The 24483-nt window shown below is 51.6% G+C and overlaps 1 protein-coding gene across 1 annotated transcript in view; it reads right to left on the bottom strand.

Moving 5' to 3' along the window:
* Positions 1-15303: 15303 nt before the first annotated feature.
* Positions 15304-24483, bottom strand: part of LOC134340208 (tubulin polyglutamylase ttll6-like) — a 73604-nt gene continuing 64424 nt past the window's right edge. The window contains exons 12-13 of the mRNA XM_063037184.1: positions 17898-18611; positions 15304-15741 (exon numbers count right to left, since the gene is read on the bottom strand). Coding sequence (XP_062893254.1) covers positions 15304-15741; positions 17898-18611 — 1152 coding nt within the window. The remainder of the gene's footprint in view (positions 15742-17897; positions 18612-24483) is intronic.

Here is a 24483-nt window from a genome sequence, read left to right as displayed (position 1 = left end):
GGTTTCTTTGCCAAGCATGCTACATTGGGTGGGAGGGGGGGGAACGGGGCTTCAGTTGCTGCTGTTGTTGGTCGCCTGTTGTGGCCTGTTTTGTGGTGTTCAGGGTTCCTTTGCCAAGCATGCTACATTGGGTGGGAGGGGGGGAACGGGGCTTCAGTTGCTGCTGTTGTTGGTCGCCTGTTGTGGCCTGTTTTGTGGTGTTCAGGGTTTCTTTGCCAAGCATGCTACATTGGGTGGGGCGGGGGGGGAATGGGGCTTCAGTTGCTGCTGTTGTTGGTCGCCTGTTGTGGTCTGTTTTGTGGTGTTCAGGGTTTCTTTGCCGAGCATGCTACATTGGGTGGGAGGGAGGGGAACGGGGCTTCAGTTGCTGCTGTTGTTGGTCGCCTGTTGTGGCCTGTTTTGTGGTGTTCAGGGTTTCTTTGCCAAGCATGCTACATTGGGTGGGAGGGGGGGAACGGGGCTTCAGTTGCTGCTGTTGTTGGTCGCCTGTTGTGGCCTGTTTTGTGGTGTTCAGGGTTTCTTTGCCAAGCATGCTACATTGGGTGGGGGGGGGGGGAACGGGGCTTCAGTTGCTGCTGTTGTTGGTCGCCTGTTGTGGCCTGTTTTGTGGTGTTCAGGGTTTCTTTGCCAAGCATGCTACATTGGGTGGGAGGGAGGGGGGGGAACAGGGCTTCAGTTGCTGCTGTTGTTGGTCGCCTGTTGTGGCCTGTTTTGTGGTGTTCAGGGTTTCTTTGCCAAGCATGCTACATTGGGTGGGGGGGGGGGAACGGGGCTTCAGTTGCTGCTGTTGTTGGTCGCCTGTTGTGGCCTGTTTTGTGGTGTTCAGGGTTTCTTTGCCAAGCATGCTACATTGGGTGGGGGGGGGGGAACGGGGCTTCAGTTGCTGCTGTTGTTGGTCGCCTGTTGTGGCCTGTTTTGTGGTGTTCAGGGTTTCTTTGCCAAGCATGCTACATTGGGTGGGGGGGGGGGAACGGGGCTTCAGTTGCTGCTGTTGTTGGTCGCCTGTTGTGGCCTGTTTTGTGGTGTTCAGGGTTTCTTTGCCAAGCATGCTACATTGGGTGGGGGGGGGGGGAACGGGGCTTCAGTTGCTGCTGTTGTTGGTCGCCTGTTGTGGCCTGTTTTGTGGTGTTCAGGGTTTCTTTGCCAAGCATGCTACATTGGGTGGGGCGGGGGGGGAATGGGGCTTCAGTTGCTGCTGTTGTTGGTCGCCTGTTGTGGCCTGTTTTGTGGTGTTCAGGGTTTCTTTGCCGAGTATGCTACATTGGGTGGGAGGGAGGGGGGGGAACGGGACTTCAGTTGCTGCTGTTGTTGGTCGCCTGTTGTGGCCTGTTTTGTGGTGTTCAGGGTTTCTTTGCCAAGCATGCTACATTGGGTGGGAGGGGGGGGAACGGGGCTTCAGTTGCTGCTGTTGTTGGTCGCCTGTTGTGGCCTGTTTTGTGGTGTTCAGGGTTTCTTTGCCAAGCATGCTACATTGGGTGGGGGGGGGGGAACGGGGCTTCAGTTGCTGCTGTTGTTGGTCGCCTGTTGTGGCCTGTTTTGTGGTGTTCAGGGTTTCTTTGCCAAGCATGCTACATTGGGTGGGGGGGGGGGAACGGGGCTTCAGTTGCTGCTGTTGTTGGTCGCCTGTTGTGGCCTGTTTTGTGGTGTTCAGGGTTTCTTTGCCAAGCATGCTACATTGGGTGGGGGGGGGGGAACGGGGCTTCAGTTGCTGCTGTTGTTGGTCGCCTGTTGTGGCCTGTTTTGTGGTGTTCAGGGTTTCTTTGCCAAGCATGCTACATTGGGTGGGGGGGGGGGAACGGGGCTTCAGTTGCTGCTGTTGTTGGTCGCCTGTTGTGGCCTGTTTTGTGGTGTTCAGGGTTTCTTTGCCAAGCATGCTACATTGGGTGGGAGGGAGGGGGGGGAACGGGGCTTCAGTTGCTGCTGTTGTTGGTCGCCTGTTGTGGCCTGTTTTGTGGTGTTCAGGGTTTCTTTGCCAAGCATGCTACAGTGGGTGGGAGGGAGGGGGGGGAACGGGGCTTCAGTTGCTGCTGTTGTTGGTCGCCTGTTGTGGCCTGTTTTGTGGTGTTCAGGGTTTCTTTGCCAAGCATGCTACATTGGGTGGGAGGGTGGGGAACGGGGCTTCAGTTGCTGCTGTTGTTGGTCGCCTGTTGTGGCCTGTTTTGTGGTGTTCAGGGTTTCTTTGCCAAGCATGCTACATTGGGTGGGGGGGGGGGGAACGGGGCTTCAGTTGCTGCTGTTGTTGGTCGCCTGTCGCGGTATGTTTTGTGGTGTTCAGGGTTTCTTTGCCGAGCATGCTACATTGGGGGGGGGGGGGGGAACGGGGCTTCAGTTGCTGCTGTTGTTGGTCGCCTGTTGTGGCCTGTTTTGTGGTGTTCAGGGTTTCTTTGCCAAGCATGCTACATTGGGTGGGAGGGGGAGGAACGGGGCTTCAGTTGCTGCTGTTGTTGGTCGCCTGTTGTGGCCTGTTTTATGGTGTTCAGGGTTTCTTTGCCAAGCATGCTACATTGGGTGGGAGGGAGGGGGGGGAACAGGGCTTCAGTTGCTGCTGTTGTTGGTCGCCTGTTGTGGTCTGTTTTGTGGTGTTCAGGGTTTCTTTGCCAAGCATGCTACATTGGGTGGGGGGGGGAACGGGGCTTCAGTTGCTGCTGTTGTTGGTCGCCTGTTGTGGCCTGTTTTGTGGTGTTCAGGGTTTCTTTGCCAAGCATGCTACATTGGGTGGGAGGGGGGGGAACGGGGCTTCAGTTGCTGCTGTTGTTGGTCGCCTGTTGTGGCCTGTTTTGTGGTGTTCAGGGTTTCTTTGCCAAGCATGCTACATTGGGTGGGGGGGGGGGAAACGGGGCTTCAGTTGCTGCTGTTGTTGGTCGCCTGTTGTGGCCTGTTTTGTGGTGTTCAGGGTTTCTTTGCCAAGCATGCTACATTGGGTGGGGCGGGGGGGGAATGGGGCTTCAGTTGCTGCTGTTGTTGGTCGCCTGTTGTGGTCTGTTTTGTGGTGTTCAGGGTTTCTTTGCCGAGCATGCTACATTGGGTGGGGGGGGGGGGGAACGGGGCTTCAGTTGCTGCTGTTGTTGGTCGCCTGTTGTGGCCTGTTTTGTGGTGTTCAGGGTTTCTTTGCCAAGCATGCTACATTGGGTGGGAGGGGGGGAACGGGGCTTCAGTTGCTGCTGTTGTTGGTCGCCTGTTGTGGCCTGTTTTGTGGTGTTCAGGGTTTCTTTGCCAAGCATGCTACATTGGGTGGGGGGGGGGGAACGGGGCTTCAGTTGCTGCTGTTGTTGGTCGCCTGTTGTGGCCTGTTTTGTGGTGTTCAGGGTTTCTTTGCCAAGCATGCTACATTGGGTGGGGGGGGGGGGAACGGGGCTTCAGTTGCTGCTGTTGTTGGTCGCCTGTTGTGGCCTGTTTTGTGGTGTTCAGGGTTTCTTTGCCAAGCATGCTACATTGGGTGGGGGGGGGGGGAACGGGGCTTCAGTTGCTGCTGTTGTTGGTCGCCTGTTGTGGCCTGTTTTGTGGTGTTCAGGGTTTCTTTGCCAAGCATGCTACATTGGGTGGGGGGGGGGGAACGGGGCTTCAGTTGCTGCTGTTGTTGGTCGCCTGTTGTGGCCTGTTTTGTGGTGTTCAGGGTTTCTTTGCCAAGCATGCTACATTGGGGGGGGGGGGGGGAACGGGGCTTCAGTTGCTGCTGTTGTTGGTCGCCTGTTGTGGCCTGTTTTGTGGTGTTCAGGGTTTCTTTGCCAAGCATGCTACATTGGGTGGGAGGGAGGGGGGGAACGGGGCTTCAGTTGCTGCTGTTGTTGGTCGCCTGTTGTGGCCTGTTTTGTGGTGTTCAGGGTTTCTTTGCCAAGCATGCTACATTGGGTGGGAGGGGGGGAACGGGGCTTCAGTTGCTGCTGTTGTTGGTCGCCTGTTGTGGCCTGTTTTGTGGTGTTCAGGGTTTCTTTGCCAAGCATGCTACATTGGGTGGGGGGGGGGGGAACGGGGCTTCAGTTGCTGCTGTTGTTGGTCGCCTGTTGTGGCCTGTTTTGTGGTGTTCAGGGTTTCTTTGCCAAGCATGCTACATTGGGTGGGGGGGGGGGGAACGGGGCTTCAGTTGCTGCTGTTGTTGGTCGCCTGTTGTGGCCTGTTTTGTGGTGTTCAGGGTTTCTTTGCCAAGCATGCTACATTGGGTGGGGGGGGGGGGAACGGGGCTTCAGTTGCTGCTGTTGTTGGTCGCCTGTTGTGGCCTGTTTTGTGGTGTTCAGGGTTTCTTTGCCAAGCATGCTACATTGGGTGGGGGGGGGGGAACGGGGCTTCAGTTGCTGCTGTTGTTGGTCGCCTGTTGTGGCCTGTTTTGTGGTGTTCAGGGTTTCTTTGCCAAGCATGCTACATTGGGTGGGGGGGGGGAACGGGGCTTCAGTTGCTGCTGTTGTTGGTCGCCTGTTGTGGCCTGTTTTGTGGTGTTCAGGGTTTCTTTGCCAAGCATGCTACATTGGGTGGGAGGGGGGGAACGGGGCTTCAGTTGCTGCTGTTGTTGGTCGCCTGTTGTGGCCTGTTTTGTGGTGTTCAGGGTTTCTTTGCCAAGCATGCTACATTGGGTGGGGGGGGGGAACGGGGCTTCAGTTGCTGCTGTTGTTGGTCGCCTGTCGCGGTATGTTTTGTGGTGTTCAGGGTTTCTTTGCCGAGCATGCTACATTGGGTGGGGGGGGGGAACGGGGCTTCAGTTGCTGCTGTTGTTGGTCGCCTGTTGTGGCCTGTTTTGTGGTGTTCAGGGTTTCTTTGCCAAGCATGCTACATTGGGTGGGGGGGGGGAACGGGGCTTCAGTTGCTGCTGTTGTTGGTCGCCTGTTGTGGCCTGTTTTGTGGTGTTCAGGGTTTCTTTGCCAAGCATGCTACATTGGGTGGGGGGAGGGGGGGAACGGGGCTTCAGTTGCTGCTGTTGTTGGTCGCCTGTTGTGGCCTGTTTTGTGGTGTTCAGGGTTTCTTTGCCAAGCATGCTACATTGGGTGGGGGGGGGGAACGGGGCTTCAGTTGCTGCTGTTGTTGGTCGCCTGTTGTGGCCTGTTTTGTGGTGTTCAGGGTTTCTTTGCCAAGCATGCTACATTGGGTGGGGGGGGGGGAACGGGGCTTCAGTTGCTGCTGTTGTTGGTCGCCTGTTGTGGCCTGTTTTGTGGTGTTCAGGGTTTCTTTGCCAGCATGCTACATTGGGGGGGGGGGGGGGAACGGGGCTTCAGTTGCTGCTGTTGTTGGTCGCCTGTTGTGGCCTGTTTTGTGGTGTTCAGGGTTTCTTTGCCAAGCATGCTACATTGGGTGGGGGGGGGGAACGGGGCTTCAGTTGCTGCTGTTGTTGGTCGCCTGTTGTGGCCTGTTTTGTGGTGTTCAGGGTTTCTTTGCCAAGCATGCTACATTGGGGGGGGGGGGGGGAACGGGGCTTCAGTTGCTGCTGTTGTTGGTCGCCTGTTGTGGCCTGTTTTGTGGTGTTCAGGGTTTCTTTGCCAAGCATGCTACATTGGGTGGGGGGGGGGGGAACGGGGCTCAGTTGCTGCTGTTGTTGGTCGCCTGTTGTGGCCTGTTTTGTGGTGTTCAGGGTTTCTTTGCCAAGCATGCTACATTGGGTGGGAGGGGGGGAACGGGGCTTCAGTTGCTGCTGTTGTTGGTCGCCTGTTGTGGCCTGTTTTGTGGTGTTCAGGGTTTCTTTGCCAAGCATGCTACATTGGGTGGGGGGGGGGAACGGGGCTTCAGTTGCTGCTGTTGTTGGTCGCCTGTTGTGGCCTGTTTTGTGGTGTTCAGGGTTTCTTTGCCGAGCATGCTACATTGGGTGGGGGGGGGGAACGGGGCTTCAGTTGCTGCTGTTGTTGGTCGCCTGTTGTGGCCTGTTTTGTGGTGTTCAGGGTTTCTTTGCCAAGCATGCTACATTGGGTGGGGGGGGGGAACGGGGCTTCAGTTGCTGCTGTTGTTGGTCGCCTGTTGTGGCCTGTTTTGTGGTGTTCAGGGTTTCTTTGCCAAGCATGCTACATTGGGTGGGGCGGGGGGGGAATGGGGCTTCAGTTGCTGCTGTTGTTGGTCGCCTGTTGTGGCCTGTTTTGTGGTGTTCAGGGTTTCTTTGCCAAGCATGCTACATTGGGTGGGAGGGGGGGGAACGGGGCTTCAGTTGCTGCTGTTGTTGGTCGCCTGTTGTGGCCTGTTTTGTGGTGTTCAGGGTTTCTTTGCCAAGCATGCTACATTGGGTGGGAGGGGGGGAACGGGGCTTCAGTTGCTGCTGTTGTTGGTCGCCTGTTGTGGCCTGTTTTGTGGTGTTCAGGGTTTCTTTGCCAAGCATGCTACATTGGGTGGGGGGGGGGGGAACGGGGCTTCAGTTGCTGCTGTTGTTGGTCGCCTGTTGTGGCCTGTTTTGTGGTGTTCAGGGTTTCTTTGCCAAGCATGCTACATTGGGTGGGGGGGGGGGAACGGGGCTTCAGTTGCTGCTGTTGTTGGTCGCCTGTTGTGGCCTGTTTTGTGGTGTTCAGGGTTTCTTTGCCAAGCATGCTACATTGGGTGGGGGGGGGGGAACGGGGCTTCAGTTGCTGCTGTTGTTGGTCGCCTGTTGTGGCCTGTTTTGTGGTGTTCAGGGTTTCTTTGCCAAGCATGCTACATTGGGTGGGGGGGGGGGGAACGGGGCTTCAGTTGCTGCTGTTGTTGGTCGCCTGTTGTGGCCTGTTTTGTGGTGTTCAGGGTTTCTTTGCCAAGCATGCTACATTGGGTGGGGGGGGGGGAACGGGGCTTCAGTTGCTGCTGTTGTTGGTCGCCTGTTGTGGCCTGTTTTGTGGTGTTCAGGGTTTCTTTGCCAAGCATGCTACATTGGGTGGGGGGGGGGGGGAACGGGGCTTCAGTTGCTGCTGTTGTTGGTCGCCTGTTGTGGCCTGTTTTGTGGTGTTCAGGGTTTCTTTGCCAAGCATGCTACATTGGGTGGGGGGGGGGGAACGGGGCTTCAGTTGCTGCTGTTGTTGGTCGCCTGTTGTGGCCTGTTTTGTGGTGTTCAGGGTTTCTTTGCCAAGCATGCTACATTGGGTGGGGGGGGGGACGGGGCTTCAGTTGCTGCTGTTGTTGGTCGCCTGTTGTGGCCTGTTTTGTGGTGTTCAGGGTTTCTTTGCCAAGCATGCTACATTGGGTGGGGGGGGGGGGAACGGGGCTTCAGTTGCTGCTGTTGTTGGTCGCCTGTTGTGGTCTGTTTTGTGGTGTTCAGGGTTTCTTTGCCGAGCATGCTACATTGGGTGGGGGGGGGGAACGGGGCTTCAGTTGCTGCTGTTGTTGGTCGCCTGTTGTGGCCTGTTTTGTGGTGTTCAGGGTTTCTTTGCCAAGCATGCTACATTGGGTGGGAGGGGGGGAACGGGGCTTCAGTTGCTGCTGTTGTTGGTCGCCTGTTGTGGCCTGTTTTGTGGTGTTCAGGGTTTCTTTGCCAAGCATGCTACATTGGGTGGGAGGGAGGGGGGGAACGGGGCTTCAGTTGCTGCTGTTGTTGGTCGCCTGTTGTGGCCTGTTTTGTGGTGTTCAGGGTTTCTTTGCCAAGCATGCTACATTGGGTGGGGGGGGGGGAACGGGGCTTCAGTTGCTGCTGTTGTTGGTCGCCTGTTGTGGCCTGTTTTGTGGTGTTCAGGGTTTCTTTGCCAAGCATGCTACATTGGGTGGGGGGGGGGAACGGGGCTTCAGTTGCTGCTGTTGTTGGTCGCCTGTTGTGGCCTGTTTTGTGGTGTTCAGGGTTTCTTTGCCGAGCATGCTACATTGGGTGGGAGGGAGGGGGGGGAACGGGACGTTGGTTGCTGCTGTTGTTGGTCGCCTGTTGTGGCCTGTTTTGTGGTGTTCAGGGTTTCTTTGCCGAGCATGCTACATTGGGTGGGGAGGGGGAGAACGGGGCTTCAGTTGCTGCTGTTGTTGGTCGCCTGTTGTGGCCTGTTTTGTGGTGTTCAGGGTTTCTTTGCCAAGCATGCTACATTGGGTGGGGGGGGGGGAACGGGGCTTCAGTTGCTGCTGTTGTTGGTCGCCTGTTGTGGCCTGTTTTGTGGTGTTCAGGGTTTCTTTGCCAAGCATGCTACATTGGGTGGGGGGGGGGAACGGGGCTTCAGTTGCTGCTGTTGTTGGTCGCCTGTTGTGGCCTGTTTTGTGGTGTTCAGGGTTTCTTTGCCGAGCATGCTACATTGGGGGGGGGGGGAACGGGGCTTTGGTTGCTGCTGTTGTTGGTCGCCTGTTGTGGCCTGTTTTGTGGTGTTCAGGGTTTCTTTGCCAAGCATGCTACATTGGGTGGGTGGGGGGGGGGGAACGGGGCTTCAGTTGCTGCTGTTGTTGGTCGCCTGTTGTGGTCTGTTTTGTGGTGTTCAGGGTTGCTTTGCCGAGCATGCTACATTGGGTGGGGGGGGGGAACGGGGCTTCGGTTGCTGCTGTTGTTGGTCGCCTGTTGTGGCCTGTTTTGTGGTGTTCAGGGTTTCTTTGCCAAGCATGCTACATTGGGTGGGAGGGGGGGGAACGGGGCTTCAGTTGCTGCTGTTGTTGGTCGCCTGTTGTGGCCTGTTTTGTGGTGTTCAGGGTTTCTTTGCCAAGCATGCTACATTGGGAGGGAGGGGGGGGAACGGGGCTTCAGTTGCTGCTGTTGTTGGTCGCCTGTCGCGGTATGTTTTGTGGTGTTCAGGGTTTCTTTGCCGAGCCTGCTACATTGGGGGGGGGGGGGGGGAGAACGGGGCTTCAGTTGCTGCTGTTGTTGGTCGCCTGTTGTGGTCTGTTTTGTGGTGTTCAGGGTTGCTTTGCCAAGCATGCTACATTGGGTGGGAGGGAGGAGGGGGGAACGGGGCTTCAGTTGCTGCTGTTGTTGGTCGCCTGTCGCGGTCTGTTTTGTGGTGTTCAGGGTTTCTTTGCCAAGCATGCTACATTGGGTGGGGGCTGGGAACGGGGCTTCAGTTGCTGCTGTTGTTGGTCGCCTGTTGTGGTCTGTTTTGTGGTGTTCAGGGTTTCTTTGCCAAGCATGCTACATTGGGTGGGGTGGGGGAACGGGGCTTTGGTTGCTGCTGTTGTGGGTCGCCTGTTGTGGTCTGTTTTGTGGTGTTCAGGGTTGCTTTGCCAAGCATGCTACATTGGGTGGGAGGGGGGGGAATGGGGCTTCAGTTGCTGCTGTTGTTGGTCGCCTGTTGTGGCCTGTTTTGTGGTGTTCAGGGTTTCTTTGCCAAGCATGCTACATTGGGTGGGAGGGGGGAACGGGGCTTCAGTTGCTGCTGTTGTTGGTCACCTGTTGTGGTCTGTTTTGTGGTGTTTAGGGTTTCTTTGCCGAGCATGCTACATTGGGTGGGGGGGGGGGAACAGGGCTTCAGTTGCTGCTGTTGTTGGTCGCCTGTTGTGGCCTGTTTTGTGGTGTTCAGGGTTTCTTTGCCGAGCATGCTACATTGGGTGGGGGGGGGGGAACGGGGCTTCAGTTGCTGCTGTTGTTGGTCGCCTGTTGTGGCCTGTTTTGTGGTGTTCAGGGTTTCTTTGCCAAGCATGCTACATTGGGTGGGGGGGGGGAACGGGGCTTCAGTTGCTGCTGTTGTTGGTCGCCTGTTGCGGTCTGTTTTGTGGTGTTTAGGGTTTCTTTGCCAAGCATGCTACATTGGGTGGGAGGGGGGGGAACGGGGCTTCAGTTGCTGCTGTTGTTGGTCGCCTGTTGTGGCCTGTTTTGTGGTGTTCAGGGTTTCTTTGCCAAGCATGCTACATTGGGTGGGGGGGGGGAACGGGGCTTCAGTTGCTGCTGTTGTTGGTCGCCTGTTGTGGTCTGTTTTGTGGTGTTCAGGGTTTCTTTGCCAAGCATGCTACATTGGGTGGGGGGGGAACGGGGCTTCAGTTGCTGCTGTTGTTGGTCGCCTGTCGCGGTATGTTTTGTGGTGTTCAGGGTTTCTTTGCCGAGCATGCTACATTGGGTGGGAGGGGGGGGAACGGGGCTTCAGTTGCTGCTGTTGTTGGTCGCCTGTTGTGGCCTGTTTTGTGGTGTTCAGGGTTTCTTTGCCAAGCATGCTACATTGGGTGGGGGGGGGGGAATGGGGCTTCAGTTGCTGCTGTTGTTGGTCGCCTGTTGTGGTCTGTTTTGTGGTGTTCAGGGTTTCTTTGCCGAGCATGCTACATTGGGTGGGAGGGAGGGGAACGGGGCTTCAGTTGCTGCTGTTGTTGGTCGCCTGTTGTGGCCTGTTTTGTGGTGTTCAGGGTTTCTTTGCCAAGCATGCTACATTGGGTGGGAGTGGGGGAACGGGGCTTCAGTTGCTGCTGTTGTTGGTCGCCTGTTGTGGCCTGTTTTGTGGTGTTCAGGGTTTCTTTGCCAAGCATGCTACATTGGGTGGGGGGGGGGGAACGGGGCTTTGGTTGCTGCTGTTGTTGGTCGCCTGTTGTCGCCTGTTTTGTGGTGTTCAGGGTTTCTTTGCCAAGCATGCTACATTGGGTGGGAGGGAGGGGGGCGAACGGGGCTTCGGTTGCTGCTGTGTGGCCTGTTTTGTGGTGTTCAGGGTTGGAATGGCGGGGGCTGAGGGGCGATCTGACAGAGGTTTATAAGATTGTGAGAGGCATAGATGGATTAGACCGACAGTGTATTTCTCCCAGTGTCTAATAGCAGAAGGCTTGCATTTAAGGTGGGGAGGGAGTGCAATTTCAAAGGAGGTGTGAGGGGGTCGATTTCTTTTTCACACAGAGAGTGGTGGGTGACTGAAATGCGCTGCCTGGGGCGGTGGTAGAGGCAGATGCATTAGGGACCTTTAAGAGACGTTCAGATAGACACACGAAAGCGAGAAAAATAGAAGGCAGGAAAGGTTAACTTAGTCCACCATTTCATGGGTCATTAAATTGGTTTGGTAAAGCACTGTGGGCCGAAAGGCTTGTCCCTGTGCTACGTTCTACGTTCCTTCACGGTCTTTGATTACTTTTGGCCGTTGAAGGTGGTCAGCGGCTTCCCCCGTGCTCGCAGTTAAAGCACTACGTGTTGGCGTACCATTTTCTTCGGTGCAGTTTGCTGCCGAGTTGCTACTGTGGCTCGCATTGCGCGTGGAATTAGATTGGTTCCTCACCCTGCTGGATCTGTCTCCGGTTGAAATACCTCAGTTGGTTTAAGGACATCCAAAGAGAAAACAAAACGAAGCCAAAACAAAAATCAGGCCGAGGCCGACCTTTAACCGTGGAATATAAATTGTGATAGAAACAGGGGAAGTCGCAGCAATTCGTTTTCTGAGCACATTGTTTAAATAAACATTTAAAATCTGTTTGCAAGGCAGCGCTTTTCCCCTTGGGGACACGTGCAGGACGTGAAGGAGTATCAAAATATTGATTAAATCGTGCATTATATATATATACGCGCACACACACACACACACACACACACACACACAGTGGTATGCAAACGTTTGTGCACCCCTGGTCAAAATTTCTGTTACTGTGAGTAGCTAAGAAAGTAAAAGATAAACTGATTCCCAAAAGGCATAAAGTTAAAGACGACACATTTCTTTAATATTTTGGGCAAGAAAGTTTTTTTATTTCCATCGTTTACAGTTTCAAAATAACAAAAAAAGGAAAAGGGCCCGAAGCAAAGGTTTGGGCACCCTGCACCGTCAGTACTTAGTAACACCCCCTTTAGCAAGTATCACAGCTTGTAAATGCTTTCTGTAGCCAGCTAAGAGTCTTTCAATTCTTGTTTGGGGGATTTTCACCCATTTTTCCTTGCAAAAGGCTTCTAGTTCTGTGAGATTCTTGGGTCGTCTTGCATGCACTGCTCTTTTGAGGTCTATCCACAGATTTTTGATGATGTTTAGGTCAGTTGACTGTGAGGGCCATGGAAAAACCTTCAGCTTGTGCCTCTTGAGGTAGTCCATTGTGGATTTTGAGGTGTAGAAGCCATCCTCTTTTCACCTTCAGAGTTGCTGGTGAACGCAGCAGGCCAGGCAGCATCTCTACGAAGAGGTACAGTCGACGTTTCAGGCCGAGACCCTTCGTCAGGCTAGTCAAAGCTAGAAAAGTTCCATTCAAAAAGTTCAAAGGAACATCTAAACAACCCTAATGCATTTTGGAAACAAGTCCTGTGGACTGATGAAGTTAAAATAGAACTTATTGGCCGCAATAAGCAAAGGTATGTTTAGAGAAAAAAGAGTGCCATATTTCATGAAAAGAACCCCTCTCCAACTGTTAAGCACTGGAGTGGATCAATCATATTTTGGGCTTGAGTTGCAGCCAGTGGCACGGGGAACATTTCACTGGAAGAGGGAAGAATAAATTCAATTAAATACCAGCAAATTCTGGAAGCAGACCACACCGTCTGTAAAAAAAAAGCTGAAGATGAAAAGAGGTTGGCTTCTACAACAGGATAATGAACCTAAACACACCTCAAAATCCACAATGGACTACCTCAAGAGGCGTAAGCTGAAAGTTTTGCCATGGCCCTCACAGTCCCCCGACCTAAACATCATTGAAAATCTGTGGATAGACCTCAAAAGAGCAGTGGATGCAAGACGGCCCAAGAATCTCACAGAACTAGAAGCCTTTTGCAAGGAAAAATAGGTGAAAATCCCCCAAACAAGAACTGAAAGACTCTTAGCTGGCTACAGAAAGCGTTTACAAGCTGTGATACTTGCTAAAGGGGGTGTTACTAAGTACTGCCATGCAGGGTGCCCAAACTTTTGCTTCAGACCCTTTTCCTTTTTTGTTATTTTGAAACTGTAAAAGATGGAAATAAAAAAGTAAACTTGCTTAAAATATTAAAGAAATGTGTCATCTTTAACTTCATGCCTTTTGGAAATCAGTTCATCTTTTATTCGCTTAGCTATTCACAGTAACAGAAATTTTGACCGGGGTGCCCAAACTTTTACATACCACTGTACATATAGACTTTTGCACTGTACTGTACACGTATAAATGAACTTGAATCTTGAACCTTGAGAACAGCTGACAATCTCTCTGGCTATCCATCCCATAGGATGATGACGGTTCCTTTCAGTCAGTTAGTGGGGTTTGGTATGTGCGTCCTGGAGTGGCTGTACAGGCCGATCATTGACGGGCACTGCCTGCCACATGCTTGGCAGGTGAGGCCTGGAGGGGCAGCAGGGGCAGGAGCTCTATTGTGGCGCTTCCTGTGCCTTTCCTCTGTTGCCTCGTTGAGCTTGTTCTCAGCAGCGTCCACACCTTTTCTGATGGCGTCCCTCCACTGTGAGCGATTTTAACCCTAACCCTCCCATGTTGATGGGGCAATGTCAGCTTTCCTGAGGCTCCTGTGCAGAACATCCCTGTACCGTAGTCGCTGGCCTCCTCGTTTTCAGGTACCACTGGACAGTTGGTTGTACAAGATGTCCTTGGACAGTCTTCCGTCAGGCATTCTGACAACATGTCCTGCCCAGTGCAGTTGGGCTGACATCACCAAGGTTGAAACGGCTGGCATTCCGGCTCGAGAGAGGACCTCGGTATTGGAGACCTTATCTCGCCGGGTGATCTTCATCAGAGAACGTAGGTGACACTGCTGCAGTTGGTCAAGCTGGCGTAAGTGTCTCTAATATGGGCACCATGTCTCACATCTGTATAACAAGGTTGATATGACAACGGCCCTGTATAACTTGCACTTGGTGGCCAACCTGATGTTCTGTGACCAAACTCGATCTTTCAGCAGACCAAAGGCAAAGCAGGCTTTTCTGGTTCTTGACTCAATCTCTGCATCCAGAGAAGCTGAGGATGTTATTATGCTGCCCAGGTTGACAGCATTGAGACGAGTGTCATCAATGAGGACAGTTGGTTCTTTGTAGCTTGAGCCAGGAGCTGGTTGGTTCAAAACTTCTGTCTTTTTCAGGCTGATTGTCAGTCCGAAGCTTTTGGCTGCACTGGCAAAGCGACTGGTGATCTCCTGTAAGTCTTTGAGAGAGTGGGCAACCAGTGCACAGTCATCAGCAAACTGTAACTCATGTGCCACAATGTCCCTGACTTCTGTTTTTGTTCTCAATCTTGCGAGGTTGAGGAGCCCGCCATCAGCCCTCGTTTGTAGGAAGACCCCTGACTTCAGGTCTGATGTGGCATCCTGAAGAACAGCAGCGAAGAATGGTCCAAACAGAGTAGGAGACAGAACACAACTCTGTTTTATGCCATTGCTGATGGAAAATGGGTCTGACAACTCACCACACATGTTGATGCAGCCTTCCATGCCTTCGTGGAACTGACGGGTGATGTTGGTTAGGCGTGGGGGGGCAACCGAATTTTGGTAGGAGCTTCCACAGCTGACAATACTCCGAATGTGGTCTGAAGGTTATGTTTCCCTTACTTCAAGGTTCAAAGTTCAAAGTAAATCTATGTTTGAAGTACATATACGCCACCCTATACTACCCTGAGATGAACTTTCTTGCGGGCATTCACAGTAGGACAACGAACTGCAGCAGAATCAATGAAAAACTACACACAAAGACTGACAAGCAACCAATATGCAAAAAACAAACACAAATAAATAAATAACACCGAGAACACAAACTGTAGAGTTCCTGAAAGTGAGGAACCGCATGTTTTGAGTTAATTAATTAATTTATTTTATGTTATTAACACACAGTGTGGAGTAAACCCTTCCGCTGCTTCGAGCTGTGCCACCCAGTAATCCCCCGATTTAATCCCAGCCCAATCACAGGACAGTTTTACAACGACCAATCAACCTACCAACTGGTAGGTCTTTGGGCTGTGGAAAGAAACCAGAGCACCTGGAGGAAAACTTCGCGGTCATGGGGAGAACATACAAATTCTTTACGGGCAACGGCTGGAATTGAACTGGGGTCACCGGTACTGTAAAGTATTGCATTAACCACTACGCTACGGTGTTGCCCCATGGAATCCCAATGCAGTCTAGCAGAGTTTGAGCAGTTTTGTAAAGAAGGAAGGGGAAAATTTGCAGTGTCCAGATGTGCAAAGCTGATAGAGACCTATCCACACAGGCTCAAGGCTGTAATTGCTGCCAAAGATCCACCTATTAAATAGCGACTTAAAGGGGAAAAATATTTATGCAGTCAATTGTTCTGTGTTTTATAGCTGTAATTAATTTAGATCACTTTGTAGAGATCTGTTTTCACTTGGACACAAAAGAGTTTTTCTCTGTTGATCAGTGTCAAAACAGCCATGAATCCACTATAATTCAGTGTTGTAAAACAACAAAACATGAAAACTTCCAAGGGGGACGAATACTTTTTTAGAGGTACTGTACACACAATTACTGACAAGCAACCAATGTACAAGAGAAGACAAATTGTGCAAATACAAAGAATAAACAAATAATACTGAGAACGCAAACTGTGGAGTCGCAAAAAGTGAGGAAACCCAGATTTTGAGTTTAGAAGGCTAAAAGGTTGTATTTCACTTACTGTAACCCCAGCAGTTGCAACAGGAATCACGCTGATCCCAAGGCGCATTTGAAATCTCCTCCGTGGCATTAGCGTGCCCTGCGGCATCAGCCTGTCCGGAATAATTCAGGCTGCTTGCTGGGCCCACTTGGTTGTGGTTGCACTTCAGGACCTTAGCCAACTTCTGGATGACCTGCGAGGCGGCGTGCGGGTTGCCCGCCGTGCTCAGCGTCTCTCTTGCTGCCTTTTGTACCCCCTGGGGGAACGCCTGGGCCTCGGGGCCACCTTCGCTCCAGGGCTGACTCTGGACCTCAGGGTGGAATTGCCTCGAGCTCCCATTCTGCTCTGTGCTTTCGGCCGGCAGCGTGCTGCATGCGTCTGCTGGTTCGGTTTCCTCCTCAATAATTGTGCTCTTCTGGTCAAGTTCCTCGAAGATCTCCGACTGGGTATTCTGAAGAAAACAGAAATATAGATGAAAGGTTTAGAACACGGAATATTGCAGGCCATTCAGTCCACAATGTTGTGCTGAGCTCATAACCTATTCGTAGATAGACCATAAATCTTAGCAACAGAATTAGGCCACTTGACCCTCCAAGTCTGCTCCACCATTCCTTCATGGCTGATTTATTGTCCATCTCAACCCCAGTCTTCTGCCTTCTCCCTGTAACCTCTGACACCCTTACTAATCAAGAGCCTCTTAACCTTCGTTTTAAGTACACCCAACGACTTGGCCTCCACAGCCGTCAGTGGCGATGAATTTCACAGATTCACCACCCTCTGGCTAAAGAAATTCCTCCTCGTCGCCATTCTAAAGGGACGTCCTTCTATTCCATCATGGCTGATTTATAACCTCAATCACATTCTCCTGCCTTCTCGCCATAACCTTTGATGCCCTGACTAATCAAGAGCCTAACAAATTCTGGTTTTAAATATCCCCAATGACTTGGCCTCCACAGCCGCCTGTGGCGATGAATTCCAGATTCACCACCCTCTGGCTGAAGAAATTCTTCCCCATCTCTGTTCTGAAGTGACGAACCTCATTTCTGAGGCTGCACTGTCTGGTACTCCACTCTCCCACTTTCAGAAACATCCTCTCCATGTCCGCTCTGTCTAGACATTTCAGTCTAACCTGACTGAGATATTTTAAAGAAAAGGCACGGTGTTGGATCAATTTAATGTTCTCAGAAAATAATTGCAAGGGACTCACTGGTATCTGTTCAAAACTCGGACAGTTCCTTTCAGGATAGGCAAAGCAGTAACTGGATTTGCCACCTGGAAGCATGAAGGGCAACTTTTTCACTCAGAGGGTGGGGAGAGTTTGGAACGAGCTGCCAGTGTAAGTGGTGTGTGTGAGCTCAGTTTCCACGTTTAAGAGAAGTTTGGATAGGTACATGGATGGTGGGGGATATGGAGGGCAATGATCCTGATGCAGGTCGATGGGAAGAGACTGTTTAAAATGGCTCAGCATGGACCTGTTTCTCTGCTGTATTTTTCTCTGACTCTCCGACGCCACAGGAATCTTCTACCTTGCGGGAATGGAGCTTTCCCAACTGCTTTCACTCCCACCACCCCCTCACCTGGGCATGGGGTTAAAAACCCAGAGCTGCAGAATCCCCAACAGAAGCTCCATCCCTGGGAGAGAAAGAATATGCCAAGAAGATGGGCCACACCTGGGAACAGATTGAAAGACTGGCCCAGGATGGAGGACTCTGGCGAGCTGCTGTCAAAGGCCTGTGCCCCAGATCGGGTTGGTGGTTCTGTAAGCTGGTGTTCACTCCCCACACTGCATTCTCAACCCAGCCAAGCCACTACAATCAGGGGGCCGGTTCAGGCCGAGCAGTGATGGGACCACTGAACAGACTCTCTGTACACTGACTGGCCTGATCTCAAATAATAACAAGGCAGCCCACAGAGAAGAGGTCATCACCCTGACACCATGGTGTCGAGAAAACAACCTCTCCCTCAATGTCGCAAAAACAAAGGAGCTGGTTGTGGACTACAGGAGGAATGGAGACAGGCTAACCCCTATTGACATCAATGGATCTGGGGTTGAGAGGGTGAACAGCTTTAAGTTCCTCGGCATACACATCACTGAGGATCACACGTGGTCTGTGCATACCGGCTGTGTGGTGAAAAAGGCACAACAGCACCTCGTTCACCTCAGACAGTTGAGGAAGTTTGGCATGAGTCCCCAAATCCTAAGGACTTTCTACAGGGGCACAATTGAGAGCATCCTGACTGACTGCATCACTGCCTGGTATGGGAACTGTACTTCCCTTAATCACAGGACTGTGCAGAGAGTGGTGCGGACAGCCCAGCGCATCTGTAGTTGTGAACTTCCCACGATTCAGGACATTTACAAGGTCAGGTGTGTAAAAAGGGCCCGAAGGATCATTGGAGACCTGAGTCACCCCAACCACAAACTGTTCCAGCTGCTACCATCTGGGAAATGGTACTGCAGCATTAAAGCCAGAACCAAAAGGCTCCAGGACAGCTTCTTCCACCAGGCCATCAGACTGATTAATTCACGCTGACACAACTGTATTTCTAAACTATATTGACTGTACTGTTGTATAACTTAGCCCAATTTTGGGCCTCATTGCGAACCTGATGTTGGGCCTCTGCTTGGCCCTGATCATAGACTTCTGCTTGGATCTGATCACAGACTTCTTCATGAGCCTGGTCACAAGCCCCTTCTTGAGTGTGGTCATCGATCTCTGTCTCGGACTGATCGTGGACTTGCTGAAAGGGTTGGTCTTGGCCCTCCTTTTGGATCAGCCCCTGGGCTGGTAACTCTCCTTGGTCCTGGGCCTCTCGCAGGCTCTGGTCTTGGACCTCTACTTGAGCCTGAACACAAGCCTTTGCTTGAGACAGGTGACAGGGCTCTGGCTGGAATTGATGGAGATCTTCCTCATGAGCCTCGTCCAGAGACCCTGACAAAATCTGAGGGCTGGTTTCAGATGAAGCCTGGCTCTGACTGTCTTCCTGGACGGCTTGGACCCCAGAGTGAGCTTCCAGCTCGGCTTGGGATTTTTGCACATTGGCCTCACTCCCAGCATTTCCCTCGTGTGCTTCAGCAGGGATCTCCGATGGAACCTCTGTCTGCTCCTGCTTCTGGCCTGGTTCCTTCTGCTCTGCTTGGGGTTGGTTCTGGAGCAGCGAGCAGTGTTCTGTGCCATCGGCCTTCTGCTCTACGGCATCCGGCTCTGGCTCAGCATCTGCTCTGCCTGGAGACAATTCACAGCTGTGGCCCACATTCTTCTTCTCCCCACTGCCTGCTCGCTGGCTTGGGCTGGAGACAATTTCTAGCACTTGGCTGGTCTGAAGGAGAGAGAAGAAAAAAAACTTTGAAAACAGCTGGCATTTTAAAACACTCAGTAAAAAACAATCTTGGCAGCCAGTGTCAGAGGAGCTTCCTGATCTTGTGATGCTCAGAATACCATTCAGTTTCGCCTCAAAGACTCAGAGAGGCGTGCAGAAGAATCCATGACAATGGCACCAGTGACAGGAACACGATGTAGTCAGAGATTTATTTCCATGATATTATAGAATAACATGACGCTAATAATGCCATTCTTGATACCGGAACAGGTCAGTGAGCAGCTGGCCCAGGGAGAGGGGACCATTTAATGTGGTGAGACATGAGAAGCCCCAGTGCTACTCCCCTTTGAGACAGGTGATAAAGGCAGATTTATTAGAGGCAATCAAATAATGGAGGGTGGGTCAGGAGAAAGTGCTCTCAGCGGCAGGAGGTTTGGTAACTGGAGGAAACAGATTTAGGGTAATTCTTAAGTTGCCATAAATCTCTTCCCTTTGGTTACTGAGATTCCAGTTCCTGAGTTTCTGCTCAGGCCTCTTGTTCAGTCTGGACTCAGCCTAGGCCTGGGTCAGAGGGACAATGAAGTCATTTCTTTTTAACATAGCCAGTTGTGACTTAGAATTTACTGTCTAAAAACAAAAGTCACAGTAAGAACTTTCTAAAGAGATAGGGTTTGTACTCCTCCCCCACCACCTTATTCCGGCTTCATTCCCTTTCACTTCCAGTCCTAATGAAGAGTCTGGGCCCAAAATGTCTTTATTCCTCTCCATAGATGTAGCCCGGCCTGCTGAGTTCCTCTAGCATTTTGTGTGCGTTATTTTAGATATTTCCCGAAACGGTAAACGCCACAGGGGAGCTGGACGATAATGTGTGGTTAAAGGTGTAGTTGGATGGCGGGGTGGAGATAATACGTCACTACCAAAGGAGGTGTGAGGGGCTCCTTCCCTCCACTAGCCTGTAGGTCACCCTTGGGCAAGGTGTAGCACCTGCCCAGCTCTCCCGATCAGGGTCACGTGAAACCACGGAGGCAGGTGGTGGATGGTCGTATGAGCAGCCGGTGCAGATCACAAGTCCTGGTGATGAGACCACTGATGCCAGGCAGACAATCTCTGAAGAGTATTGATAATGGCTGGTGTCACCCATCTTGTAAAGACACTGGCCCAGAAGAGGTTTGCCATCGCCCACAGTGCCAAAGACCATGATGATGGTGAAAAGTGTAGGAAAGTAAAATGAGAGAGGGTGAGAGAAAGGGAGAGGGAGAGAGGGAGAGAGGGAGAGAGGGATCACAGAACGTTACTGTACAGGGAGAGCTGAGGGGGTGGTCACAGAAAGTTAGCTGCGAGTAATGTAGATAATGACAAAGACAAATGGAATTCTACACACAAAATACTGGAGGAACTCAGGAAGTCAGCCAGCATCTATGGAAATGAATAAACAGTTGACGTTTCCAGACCAAGACCCTTCATCGAGACTGGAAAGGGAAGGGGGAAGAAGCCAGAATAAAAAAGGTGGGGAGAAGGGAAGGAGGACAAGCTGGAAGATTATGTGTGGAGCCAGGTGGGTGGGGGAGCAGGATGAAGTAAGAAGCTGGAAGGTGATCGGTGGAAAAGGTAAAAGGGCTGGAGAAGGAGGAATCTGATAGGAGAGGAGAGTGGACCACAGGAGAAAGGGAAGGAGGAGGGGTTCCAGGGGAGGTGATAGGCAGATGTGGAGAAGAGGCCAGAATGGGGGATTGAAGAAGAGGGAAGGAGGAGGGAAAAATTACCGGTAGTTGGGAAAATAGAAGTTCAAGCCATCAATGAAAAGCTATACACAACCGAAGCTTGTTTCCCACACCCAGACTTCTTTGTCCTCAAAGAATTATAATTTGCAAGGTATTGGGGCAGATTTCGCTACCACAGCAGACAGCAGACAGTTGAGAAAGGTCCCAGTGGTACAGGGGAAGAGAGTAGGCTTGGGACTCTTCAGTGTGATAGCCAGATACCACGAAGCCAAGTTATGATGCCACGAGTACACCAGGTAATGATATCTCCAGCAAGAGGGCGTCTAACTGCTTACCCCTGATATTCAATGACCCAACAGTTGTTAAGACCCAGCTGTCAGTGTCCTGGAGGGGTCACCATCGTCCAGAGTCTCAGCAGGACAGGCCACATAAATACTGTGGTACCAGAGCAGATTGGATGTTGAGGACTCAATGAAGACCTTCCCATCTTATCCCTCTTCCCCTCCTAATTCCCTTTCTCCCATGGTCCACTCTCCTCTCCCATCAGATTCCTCCTTCTTCAGCCCTTTATCTCTTCCACCTCTACCAGGGGTTCCCAACCTTTTACTTGCCATGGACCAGTGCAATTAAGCAAAGGGTCTCAGAGTGAATGTGGAGAGGACGTTTCCTGTGGTAGGGGAGTCTAAGAGCAGAGGACACAGGTGAGGTGTCCTTTTAGAGATGAATAGGAAGATGAGGAGAAAGTTCTTTAGCCAGAGAGTGGTGAATCTGTGGAATTTATTGCCACAGTCAGCTGTGGAGGCCAAGTATTTTTGTATATTTAAGGCAGAGGTTGGTCAGGGCATGAAGGGATAAGGGGAGAAGGCTGGAGATCGGGGCTGAGAGGGAAAATGGATCAGCCATGATGAAATGGTGGAGCAGATTCAATGAGCCAAATTACCTAATTCTGCTCCCATATCTTGTGGCTTTATGATATTGGGAACCCCTGCCCTAAACCCTTCCAGCTTCTAACTTTATCCATCTTCCCCCTTACCTGGTCTCACCTATCACCTGCCAGCTTGTACTCCTTCCCTCCACACTCCCACCACCTCCCAGTCTTATTCTGGCTTCTTCCCAGTTCCTTTCCAGTCCTGATGAGGGGGTCTCGGTTTGAAACATCGACTCTTTATTCCTCACCAGAGTTGCTGCCTGAGCTGCCGAGTTCCTCCAGCACTTGGCGTGTCTGTTGTGGGTCGGAAGCTAAATATGCTTGACCCTGATGGACTGAGAGAGACACAACCTCCACTGACTGGCTGCTTATTAATACGTAAACCAGTATGGAAAAAAAGAATTTAGGCCTGCACAGAGCAGACATGATCATATTGCATGGGCAGGGCAGGTTTCCAACAACCAAGTCCAGCTCCTGGCCTTCATGTCTGGCTGAGCCACTAAGGTTGGCGGAACCGTTTCTACTGACAGGAGAAGGCGCAAGGGTGGGTTACTGGCGCCTTAAAACCAGTCGCTTTGGGCAGATGGGGTCTGTCAGCTGCGGATGGCAGCTCATCTAGGAAAAGGAAAATTCTTGATCTCAAATCCCCACTGCCTCACGGCTACGCCCACTCACGGGGAAAGGTTCAGGAGTAAACCCAGAGGGAAAATTCTGAAGCCGGAGTCCCTACGTTGAGTTCAACACTAACTGGAAACTCCTCTGACACTGCTGATGCCAAACTGTTGATCTCTGCCATTCCTTTGCATTCACCAGCTGCATGGAGAGAGCTAGCCTGCTGTGTGGGCAACAACTTGCTCTCTGTGTTGTACTTCCCTGGCTTGCACATCATGTAGACAGCTAGGACACAATATCCACGGTCCATTCCGACCAATGGAGGACCTCCGGGTCTAGCTCATTAACAGACTCCTTCAGCGGACTGGAGGACAGTCTCCATATGAAAGACCGGAGGAACTTAGGACATTGGAACAGAGTTAGGCCTTTCAGCCTATCGAGTCTGCTCCGCCATTTCATCATGGCTGATCCATTTCCCTCTCAAGCCCATTTTCCCTTCCACCTTTGACGCCCTATCTAATTATTTGGTGATGCGTTGCCTGAGCTGCCTATTCAAACATCCAATATCAGTCCATCCTTTCTGAGATAAGGGGCCCAAAAATGTACACAAGATTCCAGGTGAGGCCTCACTACTGCCTTATAAAGCCTCAGCATTACATCCTTACATGCAGAAAGACTGGAATCCTCTCTCTCTCTCTCGCTCACACTGACACCAAGCTGTCTAGCCAGGGCAAACATCTGCCAACAGGTATGGTTGCTAACTGGAAAGCCAGCTCGCATTCCCAACCTCCGAACCAAAGCCCTGCTTGCTGAAGGCTAAAGCAGTGAAAAGACCCACTGGCATGACCCTCAGACGTTCCTTCAAAGATATCCCTGCAGCTGAGGGCAGGAGTCCTTTAATAGAACATACAACAGTATAGTACAGGAACAGGCCCTTCGGCCCTCAATGTTATGCCAGACTAATTAAATTAGTAATCAAATAGCTAACTAAGCTCATCTCTCCTGCCTACACAATGTCCATATCCTCCCATCTTCCTCACATTCATGTGCCTATCTAAACGTCTCTTAAAAATCTCTAATGTATCTATCTCAGCCACCACTGCAGGCACCCACCACTCTCTGTGTAAAAGATTCGCTCTCACATCTCTGAAATTATCCTCACTCACCTCCTCCTCTCCTTCGACTCCCCGCTCTGGTTCTCTGCCGCTCTGGATCTTCTCATCTCGAGTTGCCGACGGGACATCGACCTCATCACTCCTTCACTACTCCACTGAACGCACTGCCCTCTACTCTCCCCGCACCAATCCCAACCTGACCATCAAACTGGCAGGCAAATGGGATGCTGTTGTAGTGTGGCCCACTGACCTCTACCTACCCCTCGAGGAGGACCCCACTCCATACCATCAGAAAACTGTCTCCGACACATCACTGACTTCATCCACTCTGGAGAACTCCCAACCACTGTTACCAAACTCATAGTTCCCTTACCCTGCACTGCTCACTTCTACCTCCTACCAAAGATCCACAGATCGGACTGTCGGAGTAGGCCTGTTGTCTCTGCCTGCTCCTGCCCCACTGAACTCATGTCCTCATATCTCGATTCCATTCTATGCCCTACAAAAAAAGCTGCCTGATATTCAGGAGAACATAGCTGGGCCTCTGAGACCAGAACAGCACCTTATATAAAGCAGAAATTTCTCATCAGTCAAGCCTTGGAGTGAGACCATAAGCACCAGGCCACCACCTCCTACATAAGAAATAGGAAAAAGGAGCAGGAGCAGCCCATCTATCCTGTCGAGCCTGCTCTGCCATTCAATAAGATCATGGCTGATCTGGCCATGGACTCATCTCCACCCACCTGCCTTTTCCCCGCAACCCTTAATTCCCCTACTGTGCAAAAATCTATCCAACCTTGTCTTCAATATATTTACTGAGGTAGCCTCCACTGCTTCATTGGGTAGAGAATCCACAGATCCACCACCCTCTGGGAAAAGCAGTTCCTCCTCATCTCCATCTTAAATATTTTCCCCCAAATCTTGTGGCGATGTCCCCTACTTCTAGTCTCACCTACCAGTGGAAACAACTTTCTTGCCTCTATCTTATCTTATCTATCCCTTTCATAATTTTATATGTTTCTGTATGATCTCCTCTCATTCTTTTGAATTCTAGCGAGTACAGTCCCAGGCTACTCAATCTCTCCTCATAGTCTGAACCCTTCATCTCTGGAATCAACCTGGTGAACCTCCTCTGCACCACCTCAAGTAAGGAGACCAGAACTGCACGCAGCACTACAGGTGCAGCCTCACCAGTACCTTGTACAGTTGCAGCTGAACCTCCCTGCTCTTCAATTCAATCCCTCTAGCAACGAAGGCCACCATTCTATTTGCCTTCTTGATAGCCCACTGCATCTGCAAACTAACCTTTTGTGATTCATGCACAAGTACTCCCAAGTCTCTCTGCACAGCAGCGTGCTGAAAATTTTTACCGTTTAAATAATAATCTGCTCTTCCATTTTCCCTTCCAAAGTGGATGACCTTGCATTTACCAACATTGTACTCCATCTACCAGACCCTTGCCCTCTCACTTAACCTATCTATATCTCTCTGCATCT

Source organism: Mobula hypostoma, chromosome X1 (assembly GCF_963921235.1).
Source record: "Mobula hypostoma chromosome X1, sMobHyp1.1, whole genome shotgun sequence".
Lineage (NCBI taxonomy): Eukaryota > Metazoa > Chordata > Chondrichthyes > Myliobatiformes > Myliobatidae > Mobula > Mobula hypostoma.
The sequence above is the reverse complement of the archived record's forward strand: the minus strand, read 5'-3'. Positions and strand labels throughout refer to the sequence as shown.